This window comes from Fulmarus glacialis, unplaced genomic scaffold (assembly GCF_000690835.1).
Source record: "Fulmarus glacialis isolate BGI_N327 unplaced genomic scaffold, ASM69083v1 scaffold15436, whole genome shotgun sequence".
NCBI lineage: Eukaryota > Metazoa > Chordata > Aves > Procellariiformes > Procellariidae > Fulmarus > Fulmarus glacialis.
This window is the reverse complement of record NW_009217648.1, coordinates 18,869-39,472: the sequence shown is the minus strand read 5'-3', so window position 1 is coordinate 39,472 and position 20,604 is coordinate 18,869. Positions and strand designations below refer to the sequence as shown.

Genomic DNA, 20,604 nt, shown 5'->3' with positions numbered 1-20,604 from the left:
CCAGCCTGTGAAGCGGCACTCAGTGGGCAGGTCGTACTTTCCTCCTCCATCGGTCCATGAAGATCCCAGTAATGTCTTCAGGGCCCTTCCCACCAGCTTTTAGTAACCCATACCAGGAGTCATTATTTTTCAGTTCATGTAGTGCTTGCTAGATCGCATTCAAAGAAGTTTTGTTTGCAAATCAATTTCTTCCTGGTTATATATATACGTTTGTCTAAATGCGAAGGAATACATTTAACATGAAGTTTATTTAGGAAAAATGCTAACTAGTGGGTATAAGTGTGTGTGTTGGGGTGTGACCACTGGGGGACTGTACAATAACAATAACAAGATTTCTTCTGGGACCTCTGGAACCAGCGTGATCTATTTGATACTGCTGTTGGGAGACACTGATTTGGAAAAGAGCACAGGCCTTGCAACTGCAGTTAAGAAAACAGTTCTTACATCAGTCCTTAGGTTAAATTGCATATATCACACCTTGTTTGTGTGGTTAACTCTTGAAAAATGCAGCTTTCAACAGCAATGAGAAAGCAGAAGGCCTATTGCTATAGCTGCTTTTTCCTGCTGCATGTCATTAAATTAATTACATCAATATGTGGCAACTTATCTCCCCACGGGCTTATAGATATGTCTGCAGTACCCAGTGACTGGTGCCTGCCAACTGCCAGCTGGGAAAAAAAAAGAAAAATAAACAGAACATGAAGCGAGTATAAAGGATACTGGAACCAGTGTGTCATCATTGGAATAACGCACTGAAAATTGTACGCATTTAAAGTCCAAGATCTACTCTTTTCACTCCAAAGTGAGTGCAAGGAAAAGCCTTTCCAGTAAGTCAAAAACAGGAAAAAGATTACAATTAATGTCTTTCAAGCCATCAGCACTAGAAATGAGTATTTCATTACGAGTGGGACCTGATTCCAACACAGATCACCTCACAGATGCCTCCTTTCCAAATCATGATTAATCTTTTCTTCTTTGAGAGGGCACATTCTTCTACTGCAATAGTTGCAAGAACTGCCTGTGCAAAAAGTACTATCGGGCAAATGCACAGGGGATTTTCGAAGTCATAAAGTGCAGTTTAGAGTCCAGTTGCCCTTGAAAGTTGGTAAGTTTGGGGCATTTTCTCTCCCGCCTGCCTTTGAAAACCTCCCTCTTCAGTATTTGCTTTTTCTTCCGGTGGCTGCAAAAAAAAATCCACGGTGATGTGACCAGTAACTTAGCCACAGACTACGAGCAACAGTTCCTCGATTGATTGTAACCACAGAACACTGACTGGGAACCTCTGTTTTATCACTGGTGCCATGGAAAAAACAGAATACAATCTAGAGCAGGTCAGGACAGAAGCAGTTTATTTACTGTACCTGTAGGAGAGAACGCAGAGCATCAGGGAAACTGACTTCGCTGATATGAACTCTGTCCCTGTAAAGTGGATGCAAGGTTTATATACACGTAGAGACACTACGCAAACGGCAAATAACAAGATGTGAGTTATACAGATATGTTACATACACAAGGCCACAGAACTGCCCAAGGTAGGTCTTGAGTCTGTTATCTTTAGTGCAGGGACTTATTTATCGTGAAGGTTACGCAGTGATTATCGTTTCAGGAGATAGGGTGAGAGTTTGACCAAGAGGCCAACTCAGATCTTAGCATTTCTACTTCCACGATGGAAAGCTGAAAACTGAATGGGAGTATTGGATTTTCTGACCGCTGATCACTTGCAACAGAGGCAGTTTTAGCTTTCTCTTGATGGACAAACTGTCTTCCTGAGCCTTGTTGACCAGAAAGGAAAGAATTTGACTTCTGGAGCACTTCTCAATAAATCATAATTCTCCAAATGGTGTGAGACTGGCCTTGTTTTCACACATTCTTTACTGCTGTTTATGTGTATTTATGCTTTTCTGTTGAAAAATCATTTGGGAGTGATTAGTGGAAGCCAGGTGGGGTATCCCTTCGTCCCACAGCAAGTGACCTAAAACTCAGATGAAGAGTCATGTTACTTCTGCTCTCTCTCCAGCCAGGTGAATCATGAGTTATGTATTCTCTGCACCACAGAACAGCCTTGGGAGGCAGGGCTGAGCACGTCTTCGCCAGCCCTCCAGATACATTCCCAAAACACCTACAGGTCGATTGTTGGGGCTCTCTCCAAACAGTGGGAGATGAGCATTTGAATCCTCTGAGATTAGATATGCAATTGGATTTCCCATGTGCTAGGTGAGTGCTCCAACAGCCGTTATTAAAGGGCAGTGTCTTCCCTCCTTTTGGCTTAAAAAAAAATCAGCAGGGCATTTTATGCCTGACCTTACTGAGTGGCTGTGCCTTGTGAGAGTGCCAACTAACCTTTTGAGGAAAGACAGGGAGAAGGAATGCCAGTTTCTGGTTCCTGGTCAGGCTTAGACATGAAATAAGCTCTCTGCTTTGTAGCTCTCCTATAACTCAGTAGATCCTTTCCTTTGTAGATCGCCAAAAGCTGTAAGTCATTAGTGTGTAGTAGCTGTTTTCTAGCCTCTGATCCGGGGTTCTCAGCAGGAAAGGTGTTCCTATTACAGATCTATCTTTGACACCACTGTCGATGTTGCCAACATCTCAATCCCTGCCAGTTCAAGGAGTGGGTGAGCCATAGTTTTGAGGTCCTTTCTGTCTCCTAGAGATCCAGAACAAAACTGTTCCAGATAAAGCTCATTCCTATCGATGCTTTTAGTTGCCCCAAGGATGAATAGCAGGTTTCAGTCTTCTGGGTTGACTGCCTGAAATTAAAATAATTAAATAAATCACAGTATGTCTGAAGTGTAAGTATGCTATTGAATTGTTTTACTCAAAGCACACCAGTTTCCAAAACCAGGAGCAGTCTGGTTAACATAACTGTCCAACTTTGACTTCCCAGCCTAAATACCATTTACTCTTGGGCCAGCATCATTTGCTTTTCATACCACTCTGACCTGACTTGAACTGGCACATCTGGATCCGTAGCGAGAAGCTGCAAACGCCCTGCCAGCGAGTCCTCTCTGGAATTTCTTGTTTTCGCTGAGTGGTCTTTCAGCAACTTGTCAGCACAACTTACTGTGTAGACATCTGGGAAATTCACACTGCGCTGTCACTGCAACCTCTGAGCAAAGAGCTGTGTGCCACTGAGGTCGGTGGCCTTCTGTGCTGCTCACAGGATGGAGCCAAGGTTACCACGTCTTCCTTTCAGGAAGCCCACACTTTGAACGCATGTTTAGGGCAGATCTATGTGAAACAATGCAGTGTCTCACAGGGATACACCGGACCGTCCCATGGGAATGTAGTATCTTTTAGCTGGGTGCTTTACGTCCACAAGGAACAGCTTTTTGGAGTGTCTGTGTGCACCAGATTGTTTTGACATGAGTCTTTTGTAGAAGCCCCTAGTTCAAAAGGGAAGGGTCTGATTTAGATATGTGATCTTGTTGGATATCTTTATTTCCCTCTGTTCAGTGTGGGTGGGTTGTCCTGGCTGCTCCACTTGGTGTGGGGCATTTGGCCTTTAGTGGGATTGACAGTTTTTCTTAAATCCTAAAATTGACACTCAATATCATTTATAAGTGGTACAGGAAGGGGAAGTGAAGGTCTTTTCATGGGGTGAGAAATGAGAAAGAAATGAGATGCACGTGCTGCAAAATAGATTATAGGTGATGCAAAATAGGTGTGTTGCACTAACTAGATACTACAGTACGTCTGTATCTATGAGTCTGCCTTTAACAGGAAAACCAGAAGTAAGGCATATTATCTTATGCAGGAAGAATAATCATGAAAGCCCTTAAATTTCCACTCTGTAAAGCCTTCCCATCATCTTAGTGTCTGAGAGTGATTACAGCTTGCGTATTTTTGCTTATTATTTATGCCTTGCATGTATCACTTCAAGCATCTTCGGGCACACGTTAGCTCCTGTGTCAGGTCAGCTTTAGGAGAAGGGAAATGAGGCAGATATCTGGGATAGCAAAGTCCCACCTTGGAATAGGAGAGAGAGAGAAATAGACTGAGACCCTGCAATCATCGGAGCAGTGGCCATGGCTCCATGCCCAGCCTGGTGGCGCAGGGCAGCTCCCTGAGACGTGATCCTCCACTCGTAGCTCAGGGCAGTGAGTCTGCGTGATCCTGCCTGCCCCCATAAACAGATGGCCCTGGCCTTACGCCAGTATGTACAACTGGGCCCTGCACCTGCCCTTATCACACTCCCTGCGACTGTCTAGGGCTTGGGGGAGAAGTCATCCATGTGCCCAGGCATCTGTGGGGGAGACACTTAAAGCTAAGCTACTTTCTTGTAGCACCACCTGAAGGCATCGGTACTAAGTTATCTGTCTCGGCAAGGCCAAGCACAAGCTGTCGGCTCAGGTGGGAGCAGGAACAGAGCAGGAGCACTGTGGTTTCCTACTGCACGGGCTGGAGCACTCCCTCTCGCAGTGCTGAGCCATGCAGAGAAGGTGGTGTCTGAGAGGGGCAGCCCTGATCCCTTCAGACACCAGCGTGTAACTGGCCCAAAAGGGCAAAATCCCTTTGCCTTCATCTTCAGGGGGCCGATACCCATTTTTACCAGCACTGCAGAGAAACCGTGTGCAGTGCTCTATCCCTTCTATCCCTCACGAAGCAGGACAGCAGATGTGGCACACTAGAAGGCAGCAGTGCTGCTTGGACCAGGCAGGAGGAGAAGGGGAAAAATGAGTTGCAGAGGGAGGCCCCCTCAGAGAACACAGCCTACAAGTGAAGAGGGGCTGAGTCGGGATTAGAGGCTGGCAAATGCTAAAGGAGTTCGGAGTCTGAAGTCAAGAGAGTGCTACTCTCTGAGTGTTGAGTGTTTAGGTACTCAGAGCGTTAAGCATGACTTCATGTCAGTGTGTCTCATTACCAAACAGGAAAGTATTAGAATTAAATCAGCCATGAATTCCATATATATACACATACATACATGTGTGTGTATATATACATAGATACTGTATATATACGCTTTTATCTTGGGGAAATAAACTGTCGACATCTTTTCTCCTACAGCTGCTACTCTGAAACATGGAGTAAACTGTCTTTTCTCTCACACCCCTCACTTGGATCCATGCAAAATGCAGACTGCGCTGTTGTCCTTTCTGTATAACTCTCCACTGCAGCCTTTTCTCCACTGAGATCCTGCAAAAGCGAGGAACTCATGCTTTATTGTCTCTCTCCATCTCTTTCCTCAGGAAAGAAGAGCCCGGACCTCGGGGAATACGATCCCCTCACTCAGGCTGACAGTGATGAAAGTGAAGATGACCTGGTACTCAACATCCAGAAGAACGGGGGGGTCAAGAATGGCAAGAGCCCCCCGGGGGAGGTGCAGGACCCTGACTCTGATGTGGAGGTTGGGATGACAAAGCAGCACACGTCAGAGAGCACGCCCGAGGGTTATCCTGCAGAGACGGCTGGGAGTTTGGAGCAGAAGGCTGCTCCCTCCCTCATGCCATACCTGCGCACAGCGATCTTTTTGCTCACTGTGGTGATCTCGATGATTCTTGTGTTGGTGTGCGCATTTCTAATTCCCTGTCCCCCTAGAGACTTGCATAACACCTGGAACCGCAACCTAGGTCAGGGAGCAGGTGAGAAAGCCCCAGGAACAGCATCTGGCATGGGGGAGGTGGCAGCTCCCAGGCTGGGCATCGGCGGGAGAGACCTATCTGGGAGAGCCAGCTCGGAGCAGAGGCCCTTCCTCACCACTGCAGATGCTCCGAGGTAATAGACAGGCGGCTGTGTCCTGCTCACTCTTCAAGCTGAGGCCTGTGAAATCTGGCATCAGTAGATAACAGTGCCACAAAATCTTGTTTCTGTCAACACCAAAAAACATTTTTACTCTTCTCCCATCCTGACTTTTTGTCCGGATGGTGTGCTCTGTCCAGATGGAGATGGCCCAGGCCACTTTAAAACATAGCGCCTCCCTCTCTACATCCTGGGTTTCACTAGCACCTCCATGCTGAAGTGTGTGGGTGTGTTCGGGAGGAGAGGGATAGAAGTCTTTGTGTCTTCTAATGGCTTAACTAACCTTATTTCTTTTGTCTTCTTGTCCTGCTTGAATCCACAAATCAACATTTGGGATCTTTTGTCATCCTGTACGGGCCACTGGTAACATTCTAAAGTATCTCCCCTTCTGGCTTTTGCAGTAAAGTAACACTGGTTTGTAACAGTGGTTGGTGAAATAATTTCTGCCACGTCTAGGTATGTCTCTCCCGCCTTGCTTTCTGCCCCTGGCTTCCAAGTCCAAGCCTTTCATAAGATATGTGGCTCCCACATCACCTCAGAAAGTGAAGTGGGAAGCAGAAATCTTCTTCTGTTAGCTCCTCCAATTTTCTCTTTCCTTTCTCTGACCCAGATGCAACTTTTCTGCCTTTCCATGCAATGAAAGATCTTGCTGTGGTGTGAGCTGCCTGGCATTGGTGGTTCCCTAGCAGACTCTCTGAGGCTTGGCTGTCCATGAGTCTTTTCTGGGCCAGCCCTCCTCTCCCAGTGTGGAAAATGGGCTGGGTGGCCTTTTTGACAACAGTGTGGGGATTCTCTGTGACTGTTGCAGGTGGTGTGTTATCCCCACTGGAGCTGTGTGATGTGAACGGCGACGGGCTCCCTGACATCCTCATTGTCTTCACTGCCTTGATGAATGCTAGCGTCATGGGTGAGCACCACAGTTCCTTTCCATTCCTCTTTCTGTACGTGTCAGTTCGGACCTTTGTATGCTTGTCGTATGCACAGGAAGAGTTCCTGTCACTGCAAATCCACTGCATTGCTGTTTTCAAAGTTCCTTAAAATGGCTGGTGTATTGTGCCCGTGCTTTGTCATGCTGCTCATAATTTTCATTGCAAGCCACTGCTCCTATACCTGTTGGGTCAACGTCATCTATTTCCCCTTATATCATCTTGGGACAAGTCCATCTCTTTGTCCTGTATTTGTGCACTTGGTTTGGGGGCAGAGATAAAGTGATCAGAAAGCACTGCTCTACAAATAGCAATTAGAAATAAGGTGGGTTTTTTCCCCCTCCTTGTTATCTCTCAGAGCCCTTCACAAAAGAGCTCAGTCTAACTACCTCCATTTTACAGGCACAGAGGTGGAAGCACAGAGAAGGGAAGCAGCTTGACAAAGGTTGCAGATGAGATTCGGTGGTAGAGTCTCAACTCTTTCCTGATCTGTGGTCCAGTGTCCTGGTCATTAGCAAGGGTAGTCGGCAACAGGAACGGTGAAGGCAGAGCTGACTGTTGGAGTGCTCTGGTTCTTTTGCACTAGCCAGTTGCTTGCCAACAGGGAGCATTATGGATTTTTTTAGAGCAGCTGTAGGTCAGTGTTGCAGGAAATACCCTCACCTTGCTGCCTTTTTCTCCAGGTCACTCCATATACTTGCCAGGCTCCAAATCGTTGTTAATTCACATATAATAGACTGGCTGATGGTGGGGAAGCTACTGTGTCTGGCTGTTTAGCAGGTATCACCCTGTTTCCTTCTCTTGGCTGCTTTTGCTTTCTCTGTTAACCCTCACACCCCTCAGGTAACATAGCAGCAGCCTGCTGATACTGGCCATTGTTACACAGGGGCTGCCAAGTCTGGTGGCATCCTTTTGCACTGGGCTTCTGCAGCCCTGGAGGTTCCCAGCTGCCTGCTGTATTGCGTCTGCCCAGCCTGGCATCACCTGAGATTACGTGAATCTGTTCAGTCTCAGAGACATATTCAGGGAGCAAGCATACGTTGCACAGCCTGAAGAGAACTCTTGTGAGAGCAAAATGCCTTGGCTCTTCAGAGAGTAGGGTAGTAAAAATATAGTTAGAGGATAGGGAAAATGCTGATTTTCCATGGCCCAAGGAAGGCCCTTGGTATTTCACAGCAAGTCCTATAGAAAGAAACCTATAAGCAGAGAGAAAACTGTAGAGTAAGTTAAAAAAGAAAGTGAAAGAGGGAGATGTTGTTGATGTAAAGGCTGCATTCAGTTTGTAGAGGTTGTCCTTGCGTTCTATATTTTGCCATTGCATTTTATTTAGCTTTCATTGCAGACATACGTACAGTTCTCAGCATGCTCTGAATGAAACTAGTCATACCTAGCTGCATCCTGGGCTATAACTGTGCTGGAAGACAAAAAGCAGACACTAAAGCAGGTGTAAGCACATCACAATCCTAAACCCACATAGCTGGAAATCAACCCTCCTGAGGCTTGTGCTGAAAGCATTGACATAGTGTCAAGTAGAAATAAGCTTGGGACAGGTACCTGATGGAGTAAGCTATGACATTGTTAGCTGTTTCTCCAGCTTGTACACACAACAGCTGTGAGCTGCATTCAGGAGTTAGTTGTTCTTGGTCCCTGCCAACCCAATGAAGAGAACTTGGGCTGGGACAACCCCTTAGCATAAGCACGATGACTTTCAGTTTGAGAAGAGAGTGAGTTTGAATTAGAGAGTGGACTCAGACTTGCTTTTAGCCAATGGCCCAGATACGCCCTTTGCGTAGTCAGGTCACATGTTGTTTTGCTAGTAAGACAGGAGTTAGCTGGGACTGTTGTTATTTTGAAATGTATGGGAGTTCATCTTAAATTGTGATATGAACATACCAGGTGGAGATTACAGTAACCACAATTATCTCTGAGGGCAGGCTGAGCTAAAAGTTGCTCACATTTGGAATCAGAGCCAACAGCCAGTTGAAACAGCGTAGAGCACTTTTTTTTTACAATTATTTTGTGCTAACTGGTGAATTGGGAAAAGACTCCTGAATTACACCAATTGGTTGCATTCAGTCTGTTTTTCACAATAATAAAACTCGTTTGGAAAACAAAGGAAAAAGCTCTCAGATGGCCAATCACCTTCTGCTGCTCCAGAATTACAAACAACCCAGGACTTTCACATGAGGTGGCATCTGCCGTGGGAGTCACTTAAGGTTTCCCCTTGGTGCTAGCCATTGTCTTGGGGGAGAGGGGATCAGAAGGATCAGTTTGGTTTGACAGCAGTGCATTTCACACTAGGAAGTCAGCACAACTGAGCAGGTTGTCCCCAGGATCTTGGTTCCTCTGTGCCCAGCTGACCTCATTTCTTGCTGTGAGCTCAGGTCCAATCTCCATGATTGTCTACACTGTTGGCTGACAGCCCAACTTCTCTGGAGATCACTGCTGGGCTCTGCAGGCAGAGAGGCTCAGCCATGGGGTGGGATTTGACCTTTGCTTTCAGGCAGTGTGGATGTGGCTGGCTTAAGCCACTCAGCTCAAGGAGCTAGAGCTGGAACTCAAGTGCAAAGGCCAAAAGCAGCATGGACATAGCCTCTGATGCCAAGAGATTTCACTCTCTCTTTCCTGCCTCTTCCAGGTGTCTCTAGGCCCTCCGTAACTGTGGTGGCCCTTTCTGGTATGAATGGCAGCACCTTGTGGTCCATCCAGCTTCCAGAGGAGACTCGGAGTTTGCAGTGCAAAGGGCTGTCACTGGGGGCACCTGCAGAGCCCGTCTGCCTTGTTACAGGAACATCAAAATTCCTCAGCCTTCTCAGTGCCTCCACAGGTAGAGTCAACTACCAGCATATTAGAAATATGCTACTGCTTTTTTGTTTTCTTTAAACGACTAATAAGCATGAATGATTCAGAGCTGGCACTTCATGGTGGCTGTTATCTAGTGACACACAGGAAGGAGTCAAAACACTAATGAGTTTCTAGTTACACAGGATAAGAGAATCCAAACCATTGCTGCACTGTGGCAGCATCTTCATCCTACCATCTCAGAACATTTCAAAGTGTTAATCTTATGCTGTAGCATCCCCATGGCATAAAGGATATGTAAGGTCTGTTCTCATCAACGTTGAGCTGTTAGTACAATTCAGCACCTACGTAACAGCACTGAAAAGCTGAACACCGTTCTTGGCAAAGTTATATAAGGACATGTGCTACAGCCAGGAAACCTTCCAGAGAAATTAGGCCTATAGAAGAATTGATTAGATGTGAATGAATATTGCATTTTTAATCACTTGATCATGTGTCCCTCCATTCTCTGATTGCTGTTTGTTCTACCACATTAATTCACTGGCAGAAATATTCATAGGTAAGTATAAGGATGTTTTTGGAATCAGAACAGAAAATGGACACATACAAGAAACCTTGGTTTTAAGTGCCAGATCCAGTCAATGAGCAGCAGCACTTACCTTTCAAATGCTTTTAGGGACCAAATTACTCGTGCAGTGTTTGCATGGACAGGACCATAGGCTGTCTCCTTTACCATCAATAGTAGTGTTATTAATGTGCACAAGCATTTGCAGGTCTGGCCTTTTGTTTCCTTTGTCATGCAGGGACAAACCCTATCCTACACAGCAGCAGCAGCCGAAAAGCATTTTTAAACTCTGATTGAAAAAGCAGAAGTGTTGGCAAAAGAATCATGGAAAAGTAAAAGCATTGAATTTCATTTTGCCTTTTTTTGGGTGTTTATTTGCCAATTTGCAAATCAGGTTTTACTGAGTTTCCAGCTGGGTCCATGCTGGACTGCTGACCCATTTGATGAACCATTTGACATCATGTCTGCTAACATGCTTTCACCCGGAGGTGGAGTGAGCATGCCATGCTGGAGTGGCTGTTTGCTGCTGGGAATTTAACTGAGACACAGATTTGCACTTTGAGTATCAGAACTGCCCATCTGTTCCCTTTCCTGGCATCTACCTACAGGCTTTTCTGCTGGCTGAGGAAAACAACTGCTATCCTGCAGAGCAGCACTCTCATTTAGGTTCTTCTTCCAAGAATGAACCTCAAATATTCTCTGCTATTTCAGGAATTGTTTTGGGCTCAGGTCTTTCTATAGAGATGCTAAGAAGGAAGCACAGCAGGACTTGAGGCACGACTCAAAGACAATCTGAAGAAATGCTAGGGGAAGAACTTTGCTTCCCACTGCAGCTTGTCCCAGTTTGTAGGCTTGTCTTTCTTCTTCTCAGAGAATGGGGGAAACAACCTCTCTTGCTCCCTCCTTCAAGAAGGTTTTGTGGAACTCTCTGGGGCTGCCCCCTGTTTCCCCAAGTGCTACAGGTCTCTTTCATCCTGTTCTTCCCGCAGGCAAGACCATCTGGACTCTGAACTCCATCCACCTTTCAAGTGGGATCCTGGCTGCACCGGCTGCAACTCTTCCAGATGTAGATGGAGATGGGATTAGGGATATTGTTGTACTGGCTCTCAAAGAGACACAGGTACAGTATATCCCTGCTCAAGGTTTGAAAGGACCTTGACTATCTAGAGGAAGAACAGGGAGCCTGATGTGGAAAGGCTGTAACAGCAGCTGCAAGAGCCCCCAGTTTTCATTCCCTTAGATTTCCCTGAAAAGCACCCTTTTTTTTTCAATAGGTCAGAGCAGTGAGATCAAGCAGTAATGACACTACCTGCATTTCTTGTCAGCTGGGAATGAACAGAAGGGTCATTATTTACCCCTGGCTGAGACTTGAGAATTACCTGTTTCTGTTCAGTGAAGGCTTGGTTTGAAGGGAGTGTTTAGCAGCAGTGTAGGGAGCCATGTTGAGATAGATCTCTGGAGAAAGGAGCATTCAGCTTATCCAAAAGAAACAAATACTTGTGGGATTAATTCAGATGCAGATTTCCTCTATGCTCATCCCTCCCCACAATTCTAGCATTAATGTTGTTAGAGGAGTTCAGGTTTTTGAAGTCCCTTCCATCTTTGATGCATTTGCAGTCAAGAGAAAAGCGTGAATGTAAGACGCCCAGGAAGCCAGACTGAGCAAAGAGAAAGAGACCACTAGCTAGACCTTGCTGTGGGGGGAAAGAGCAATGGAGCTTCATGCTGTGGGGACCGGGGAAGATTCTGAGAGCACAAGTGCCTGAAAGCACTGCTAAAAATCTCTACATCTCTCTCTTTGCAGCTTGATGTGTTTTTCATCTTGGTGTCAGGAAAGACTGGGACTGCTTTGGGTGGGCCTGTGAAGTACAGCACCAATGGAGAAGGGAAAGTGATTGGCCCCCAAGTCCACATCACCAGCCGGGGAGCCATCTACATCCTGTTTGGTTTTGGTAAGATGCACCTTGCCTCTCCAGCACTTCATCTTAGTGAGAACATTCATTTTACCTAAAATGGCCCAGAGCGTCCCTGGGATATTTCTACCATGCCTTCTGCTGTAAAAGGTAGGAGTAGAGGGCATGGGAACAAGTCTCACTGCCATGGTGTGGAAAAGTGCAGGAGCACCAATACCTGCTAGCCTGGAATACCTTGGAGTTTCCCAAAGGCACATCATGCCAGGGAAGTTCCAGCTCTGGGCATTTCTTTGCCTTCTACCACAGTGGTTCTATTGCAGTGGTTCCAAGGACCCTCCATGTTACTAGGGAGTTAACTTTTGCAGGCAGGACTCTTCATCTTTACTCTTCCTGGCAGGTAATGTTCAAGCAGTTGCCCTGAGGGATATCTTTACCCAAGCCAGAAACCGGGACAGCTTTCCTGCAATGCTGCAGCAGGAGGAGCCAGAGTGGGAAAAGCGCAGATCTGTCAATCTGTCAGAGCTCATTGACATTTACAGGTAGGAGATGGACATGTCCTCTTGCTTCTGCTGGGAGAGGAAGGGGAGCGTAGGCACCTCTTAGTGCTCCTAGAGATGGTCCCTTCTACTTCAATACTGTCCTTCTTTTCATTGTCCAGTTGATAACAGCACTCTGGGGAACCCATTGTTTCCTCCCTTTGCTGTGGTTGTCCTAGCAAAAGAAGTGCGGAGTATGATAAAAGGGAGTCCTTTGCTTCTCCTGCTCCTTGTTCCTTTCTTCCACCCCCTATGCATACCTGGAGGAAAAAAAAAAAAGGTGTTCCCAGCTAATGGAGTCCCTTTGGGAAGCTCAATCTGTGTACAGCATTGTGGGCCTGGATTTCTCAGCTCCTTCTTCTTTACTGCCAAATTGTGGTCAAGGTCAGCCTGGATAGGAATAAAGGGAGGGAAAAAATGTGAACCCCTAAACTCCATGCTTTTTATAGCAACTCAAGATGTTCAGAAGACCCCACACTTGAATTTAGTCCACTTAACTGAAGTGGGCTAAGCTAAGCTAAGCTCCATCACTGGCGAAAAGATGGGCTTCTCCAAGAACAGTTCAAATCTTAGGTAGGATGAATTGCCTGTGGACAGGCAGCCAGTGCTGAGATGTGCAGATACAAGCCTCGGAATCTCCTCTCTGCTTTCCATTTGTCCTAGTGGGGGTGTTGACTTCCTGCAGACGATGAAGACACCTGACACAAACTGCAGCAACCTGCTCATCACAACCAAGGAGAGCTTGATCCTACTGCGGGGACAGGACCTGGAGCCCCGCTGGACCCTGGAACTGCAGAACATCAGCAGGTTACATACTGAGAACATTTTTCTGTTCTATTTCTTCCTGTACCATTTCCTGCCTTTCACTTGTAAGTACGTGTGCTCCTTAGAAAGCAATTGAGAAGAATTCTCCAAGTCTACAGAGAAATCTAGGAACTGGAGATGTGCAGATGCATCACTGAGGAAGTGAGGGGGGCAGGGGGAGCAAGGAACATAAGGCTGGAAACCTGAGCTGTGTGCTTGTGAGTGATCACAAATAAGGGGCTTGATTTAGGTACCCAACATTGATGTCATGGGAATGCTGTGGCATTGGAATTCAGATGACTGGTGTCCAGGGCTGCCGCTTGCCAGTTCAGTGGAGAGGAGCAGTTGCATTAGTGATGTTAAGTATTTAGAGAAGGTGTCTGAGTATGGCCCACAGATCTTAACGTTCCTTGAAAGCTGATAATAAGCACTCTGATGGCAGACAGCACACCATCTATACTAAATGTAAACCTTAAAATAATACTGCTCATCCTCTAATTTCACACATGGAAATTAAGTAATTTGCCAGATCTCGTGGGTTGATAATAACCAGCAATTTCAGCTTGCCCAGTATCAAGTATTTGCAAAGGGCAGTTGGGCACAGTTGAGGGAAATTATGTGGGAAACAAATTGCTTGCTCTGCTATCTAGAGGAAAGAAAGCAGCTCTCAGCTCAGTGTTACCTGACTGTCAAGACCATCTATAGGAAGAAGGCATTGGAATTTCATTAAGCAAAAAAAAATCAGTGTTCAGCTAGGTTTGATATTGTCCACATTCTTGAGGGCTGATGGGTGTCATAAGCAATGGCTTTAGGAATGGCTTATGGCTAGTTGATCGTGCTATGGGGAAAGGAGGTGGACTAAAAGTGTTTTGGGCCCAGAGTCTGCAGACTTCTGGATACGGGTCTAGTTTAAGGGGTGAATACTGCCTAAGCAAAGCCAATTCATAGATGCTGTAAAATGAGTTATACACAAGAAATTTCTAAGTGGACCCACTAATGAATTGGAAAATGTCTATGGGTTCAGATCAAGAAGGGTTGAAAACTGCTTTACCTGTTCCATTCACAGAATCACAGTGTTGTTGAGGTTGGAAGGCACCTCTGGAGATTGACTTGTCCAACCTACCTGCTCAAGCAGGCTCAGCTAGAGCAAGTTGCTCAGGGCTGTGTGCTGTCAGGTTTTAAATATCTCCAAGGATGGAGACTCCACAACCTCTCTGGGCAACTAGTATTCCAGGTTGCTGCGCTCCAGCCCTGTTTTTTCTGGTTCTGTGACCTCCCAAGGGACAGAGTACAACATGTGTACAGGAGCTGCCAGATAGGCATTGAAAAATAATGAAAGCAATCCTTGTTCAAGGCCACTGTGCTGAAGTCCTGGACTGCTTGTCTTCTCAGAGTTAAGAAAGACGAAATCTGGTAGACTGAATATATTGTGGACAAGTATTTATTTAAGAGGGTATTTTTTTTTTTAGGGCTTAGAGAAGTTCTGCTTAAGCAACACAGGCTGGGGGACAAATTCAGCTCGGGGGTATCACCACAGAGTCAAACAGACGAAAACCCAGTTCCTCATCAGACAAAGCTTAAAGAGCCAGCTGAGCGCTCCCCTTTTCCTGGGTAAACCTGCCCCAAGCACATCAATCCAGGCAGGCAGACTGAGTCCAGCCCTTTGGGAACAGTCTCTGAAAAAGAACAACCTGGCTGCTGCAGATGTGCTGCATTTCCAGATAGCTTTTGACAAGATCCTTGGAAAACCATAAAGGAGAATCAGTAGTCATAAAACAAGGGTGAAGTTCAGAGACCATGAAATTGAGTAAGCAGTTGAAAATTGTGTTGTAAATGGATGTTTCAGATGAGAGAGGATTAATAGCAGGTTGCTGTGGGGATTATTGTTGGGCAGGAATAATTACTAGCCTTCTGGTTCATTTGAGAAAGTGCCCAGGGGATTTTTCAGTTGATTGGTAGCATCTAAAATACATACGTCTGTCTGCATTTAGTTTGTGGGATCAGCCGCTGACTGTAGCCCATAAGGGACATGAGAAGAGGCACTTTAGGAGAGGTTTTAAGTTTGTGCCCACAGGATAGAACTACCTAATACTTCCTTTTGCTACTGGAGAGCTTTCAAGCTATAGGAGTCTCCCATGATGCTGCCTTGAAAGCATTGGTTCTGGTTGCCAAAGGTGTCTGTAAAGCGAATGACATTGTTTGATGTAGTAAGTATAAATAGTCAAGCCACTGCTGTGCTGTGGCATTGCTGTTCAGGAGCCATTCTGGTATGCACATTTTAAAGGGGAAGCTGGAAAAAAATGGAGAGAAGGGCTGGAAAAAATGCTTTAGCATGGAATATTTAAATCAGTGGGTTTATGTGATCAAAGAGAAGCCTGAGAGGTGAGTTCATAAGCGTGTGTAAGTAATAGGAGCTAACATGCATTTTAATCTTGCTGTAGCAAGAGCAAGTGCCTTGGAGCGAAAACCATTCATGTTCAAGAAAATGAAAATGCAGGCATGTTTCTTTGGGTGAGATTAATCATTAGAACTGACTGTTATGGAAAGTGATGAATTCGTCTCATCTTTGTATTTCTGTAGCAAGCCTCATGGCTGGTAGATCTAGTCAAAGTCAGCCTACTGATACTTGGTTAATTGGGTGAAATACAGCAATCTGTCATAAACAAGAGGAGGGAAGACATATTCTGATGATCCTGCCTTGCCATAAAATCTCTGATTCTGTGAATTTTGAGGAACCATTTGTGCTTATTTAGAACCTTGTGTCTAGCTGTGGTGAATTTCAGGAAGACAGAGATAAGACTCAGAAAGCCAAAGGCAAGCAAGATGGTTAGAAAACAGTTATAATGAGAGAGATTCAAGTAATAGTGTTATGTCACCCAGAAGGGAGAGGATGAGAGGGGACTTCATTTAAACTGCTGAAGGTTATAAAAAGGCTTGTAAAACTGCCAGCAGTAAGAAAACAAAGAATCATGGGCTGACATTAATGGTGAGTATATTAAGAGCCATTTCACACAGCTAAGGCAGCCTGGGAAATTCAGCAGGAGGTGAAATCTGCCGATGCATTTTGAAAGGGCTGGGTAATTTTTTAAGACCGTAGCAAAACTGTACAGGTTTTCATGCTAAGGAAAGAATAATACAGAGTCATGTCACAGGGTGATAAACAGATGTCTGTACAGCCCAGCAAGGGATGCCCGCCACACAGACAACTCTGAAGAATGGCTAACAAGCACCATGGGCTGCTTGATCATTTTTCACTTTTGTGATCCACCAACAAATGGTTCCTGACAGCAGAACAGTTCTGAGTGGGTGAAAGATCTTATTTAGCATGGCAAATCTTGCCTTTTTAAGAGGCAGAATGGAGGATGAAAGCAACTGTGCTGCCTCCATCTGAAATCCCTGTTTTTCTGCCGTGGGGCTGAGTGTTTCTTTTTCCAAATTTGCAGCCAGCCTGTACCAGGTTACTTCAGTGCTGACCAAACTCTGGACTTCATGCTGCAAGCACAGACCGGAGATGGGAACAAAAAGGTAAAACAAGTGAAGACAAGGAGGGCAGTGGCAGCACAGGAGTGAGGGAAGTTGGGTAGGAAGGGACAATCATTCCCTGCTCCTCGTTCTTCCCATTTCTGTGGCTGACACTCATCACTGTGTGGCCACAGGCATGAAAGGGAACAGCACAGGCCATGCCACTGCAAGGGGTCTCTCTCTACGCCCACACCTGGACACCCATTAATGCTAGATCTCTCCCCTGCTTTGAGGTGGTGGTGATAGACGGCAAATCTGGCCTCCCTGTTTGGAACCAGGAACTCCCGTGGCAGAAGCAACAACTTGATGCACTGTCAGTCATGACTTTGGACAAGAAGTCTGTTTTTCTCTTCTGGGCTGATGAAGCACAGCCTGTGTTACAAAGTTTGGTGAGCAAGCATCCTTTCTTCACTTTGAGGTTTCTGTGTGAGGCACATGCAGTCTCTGTCTTTTATTCCTAATGTAATTGAACTTTAAACCTGCCATATAAGAAGGCTGTCAGGGACATCTTTGCCTCTTGCTCTGACTCTGACTTCTCTGAGCCTGAACACAGGAGGTTTTGTGTGCAAATTCTTCACCAGAAAGCTTTATTGACGGAAAGTTCGTGTCCACAAAACCAAAACTTTCTTTGTGAATTTCATTTTTTTCTGCAACACTGAGATACTTTTACTGCAGATTTGTTCCCAGCCCCAGAGTTGTGCTTCTCTGCATGCAGTCACACAAGTCAGCATGGAGACTCAAACTTCCAGACTGTAGCTTTGCCCATCAAACTGGCTTTGACAGAGCCAGATCTCAACCTTACCAAACAGAAGTTGTGGAGCAAATTCTGTTTTAGAAAAAAAACTTTGCAGGATTTAATCTCTGTAAAACCATAAAGTTTTTGATTCTCTGATCCATGTAAAGACAATGCAGTGTCAGAAAACTGTATTTCTTTGCCAAAGCTAGACTCCTCTTTGCTAGCCAGCTGTAACATTTTTGTGTGTCCTTCGTTCCAACAGCAACCTGGTCCCAGACCTGAGCGCCCAGGGCTGCACCACCTCTATCTCCTCCATCCTGTTTTTCCTGCAGTCCTTTTGGACCTCACCAATGCAACAGACAAAGTCATTGCTTCAGCAGGTGAGTACAAATGGAGCAGAAACTACCGAGGCTAGAAGAAAGGTTGCTGTGAGAAACAATGGGGTGTAGTTGTGCCTTTAAACGTAGCACCTGAGGTCCACCACACATAGGCCAGCAGTGGGAAATAAGATTCATCTTCCTCCTGAAGGAAGGTCCTGTCCAGCCCCTTCTTTGCAAATAAAAGACCCACCAAGTTTCTTGCACAAGTTTAAGCAAGGAAAGGTCCGAGTTTGATTTCATGCTTGTTTTACACCAGAGAAGTTCCCTGGCTTTCCATGGAGCTATTTATGATTTAAGGCGGTGCATGAAGAATCACTATGAAACTTTTCTCTGTCACCTCAGATACACTTCTGCATTTGTTGGCCATTTCCTGCTCTCTGGAATAGCAGCTGTGCTGCTTCTTCCTCTTTCTTTTTGAAAGGGGGAATCCAAAATATTTAAACGTGTGTTTTCAGGGAAAAGTAGATCTGGACTTAACATCTATACAAGATTGTACAGTCCCTGTTGGATTTCCTTGCTCTTTCTAAAGCAGTTCAACCAACAGCCAGCCTGTTGAGCATGGCATGATGTGGGATAAAAGATCAGTTCATCTACCACTGAGTCCAGTAGGCCAGGAAGTATAGAAAAGCTGCTACATAGCAATACATCTGTCCTGGTTTCGGCTGGGATAGAGTTTATTTTCTTCCTAGTAGCTGGTATAGTGCTGTGTTTTGGATTTAGTATGAGAATAATGTTGATAACACACTGATGTTTTAGTTGTTGCTAAGTAGTGCTTACGCTGAGTCAAGAACTTTTCAGCTTCCCATGCTCTGCCAGGTGCACAAGAAGCTGGGAGGGAGCATAGCCAGGACGGCTGACCCAACTGGGCAATGGGGTATTCCATACCATATGACATCATGCTCAGTATAAAGCCAGGAGGAATTGATTGGGGGGCAGCGATCGCTGCTCGGGGAGTGGCTGAGCGTCCGTCGGCGGGTGGTGAGCAATTGCATTGTTCATCACTCATTTTGTATATTCTATCATTATTATTATTATCATTATTTTCCCTTCCTTTTCTGTTCCATTAACAGAAATCAATCAAGTCTTTATCTCAATCCACGAATTTTACTTTTTTCCCTGATTCTCGCCCCCATTCCCCTGCAGAGGGGGTGGAGTGAGCGAGTGGCTGTGTGGTGTTTGGCTGCCTGCCGGATTAAACCACAAGACCATCTTAACTGGATTTGTATCAAAAACACAGCTCAGTCAAGAACAAATAGAATATAATTTTTAGAGGGAATTTCTGAGGTCTGTACAGATCATTCTCGAATACCTGGAGTGAACTAACTTGCCCGTGCTTTATCAGTTTCCCCTTCTACAGAGCTAGAACAGTATCTGCTAACAGGTGTGGGAAGGAAAGCTCTCTGAAAGTGAACTGCATTACTGAAATATGTGCATCTCCTATGTCAAGCTCAAAAACATCACGTGGAACCAATCCCTTCCATTTCTGATCTAAATTTCAGTTTATTTCCATGGAAAAATTTTAACTTAAAATCATTCTCCCTGATTAACTAAGGTACATGCAATTGTAAAGTCAGACTGAATATACCCTCAGTCCAGTGGATGTTTTGACTGAGTAAAGACTGTAAGATTTCTTTTGGAAGAAACATAATCTTTTACTCCTCACCAATATTTTCTCTCCCTTTTCTGATGGACCAGTTGGAATTAATGATCTCCAGAAGGATGCATTTCACATCACTGTGACAACAACTGCAACCTCTGAAAAACAGCCAGGATTTCTCTCAGTCAGCAAGCTGGGCCTGAAGTGGGCCATGATGAGTCAAGGTCGAATGGTGTGGCTAAAGGACACCACCACTCCCAAAATTAGCCGTGGAGAAGTGAGGCGATTTCTTGCCCGGCTGAAATTTGTTGACTTTCCTCAGAAGGTGAGATTGCGCAGGAATCCCTAATGAAATCCAGGCCTTTGAAAACATCTGATCTCTTCCCTACAGACACAGTTAGGTGCTCTTTGGGATGCAAAGAGACTGGTGGGATGCAAAGAGACTGTTTGCAAGATGGCTGCCCCTTTGGGCATAAGCTGGACAGATTGTGAGGCCCAGTTGTACTTTGGCAGTTGGATAAGGAGGGGGATCTTAGAAAGAACCAGGGATGATGATCATAAAGGACTGACAGGCTCACAGAGGGAACAGAGATGTGGGACAGAGATCACTTGTTTTGATATGGGCAAACAAGGGTTCTCCATGTAGTGGTGCCCAGGTTCAGTTGCTGACCTGTGAATTACCACTTTTGTCTACCAGACTAGATGATAATAGGTTTTGGCTTTAGTTTTTGTTTGCCTTTCTTTCTCTAGCTCTAGCCTGGTGGTTCCTCAGATTTTGGTTGGACCTGTGGCCTATATGGGGAATACAGGAAGCTGCTCTGTGGATCTTCAGGAAAACTACTGTGTAGAGGGGATGGGGGCTAAAAGCACTCCCCCTTTCTTCAGCTCTCTGGGGGATGCTGCTGGAGGCAGGTTTGTCCTAGGCAGACTTGTCCTGTACCAGAGAAACCTTGTTCAGCGTCTCCCCCTCCATATGCCGTTCTTGCATGCTTCCTTCCAGGTAACACGGAAATGTGAATTTAGAATTTATATACATATATATATATATACACATAGAGCGAAGGGTTTTTTTATATATATATATATG

At 45.4% G+C, this 20,604-nt stretch overlaps 1 protein-coding gene across 1 annotated transcript; it reads left to right on the top strand.

Annotated features, from left to right (window-relative positions):
* Positions 1-5,186: 5,186 nt before the first annotated feature.
* On the top strand, positions 5,187-20,564 carry KIAA1467 (KIAA1467 ortholog; the record flags this gene model as incomplete). The annotated part of the gene is made up of 12 exons (XM_009579758.1): positions 5,187-5,579; positions 6,545-6,643; positions 9,301-9,489; positions 11,019-11,149; positions 11,834-11,981; positions 12,340-12,481; positions 13,142-13,285; positions 16,726-16,807; positions 17,038-17,193; positions 17,803-17,920; positions 19,616-19,842; positions 20,268-20,564. Coding segments are annotated over 12 exons (1,835 nt in total), but the record flags the coding sequence as incomplete, so codon positions are not given.
* Positions 20,565-20,604: the final 40 nt, after the last annotated feature.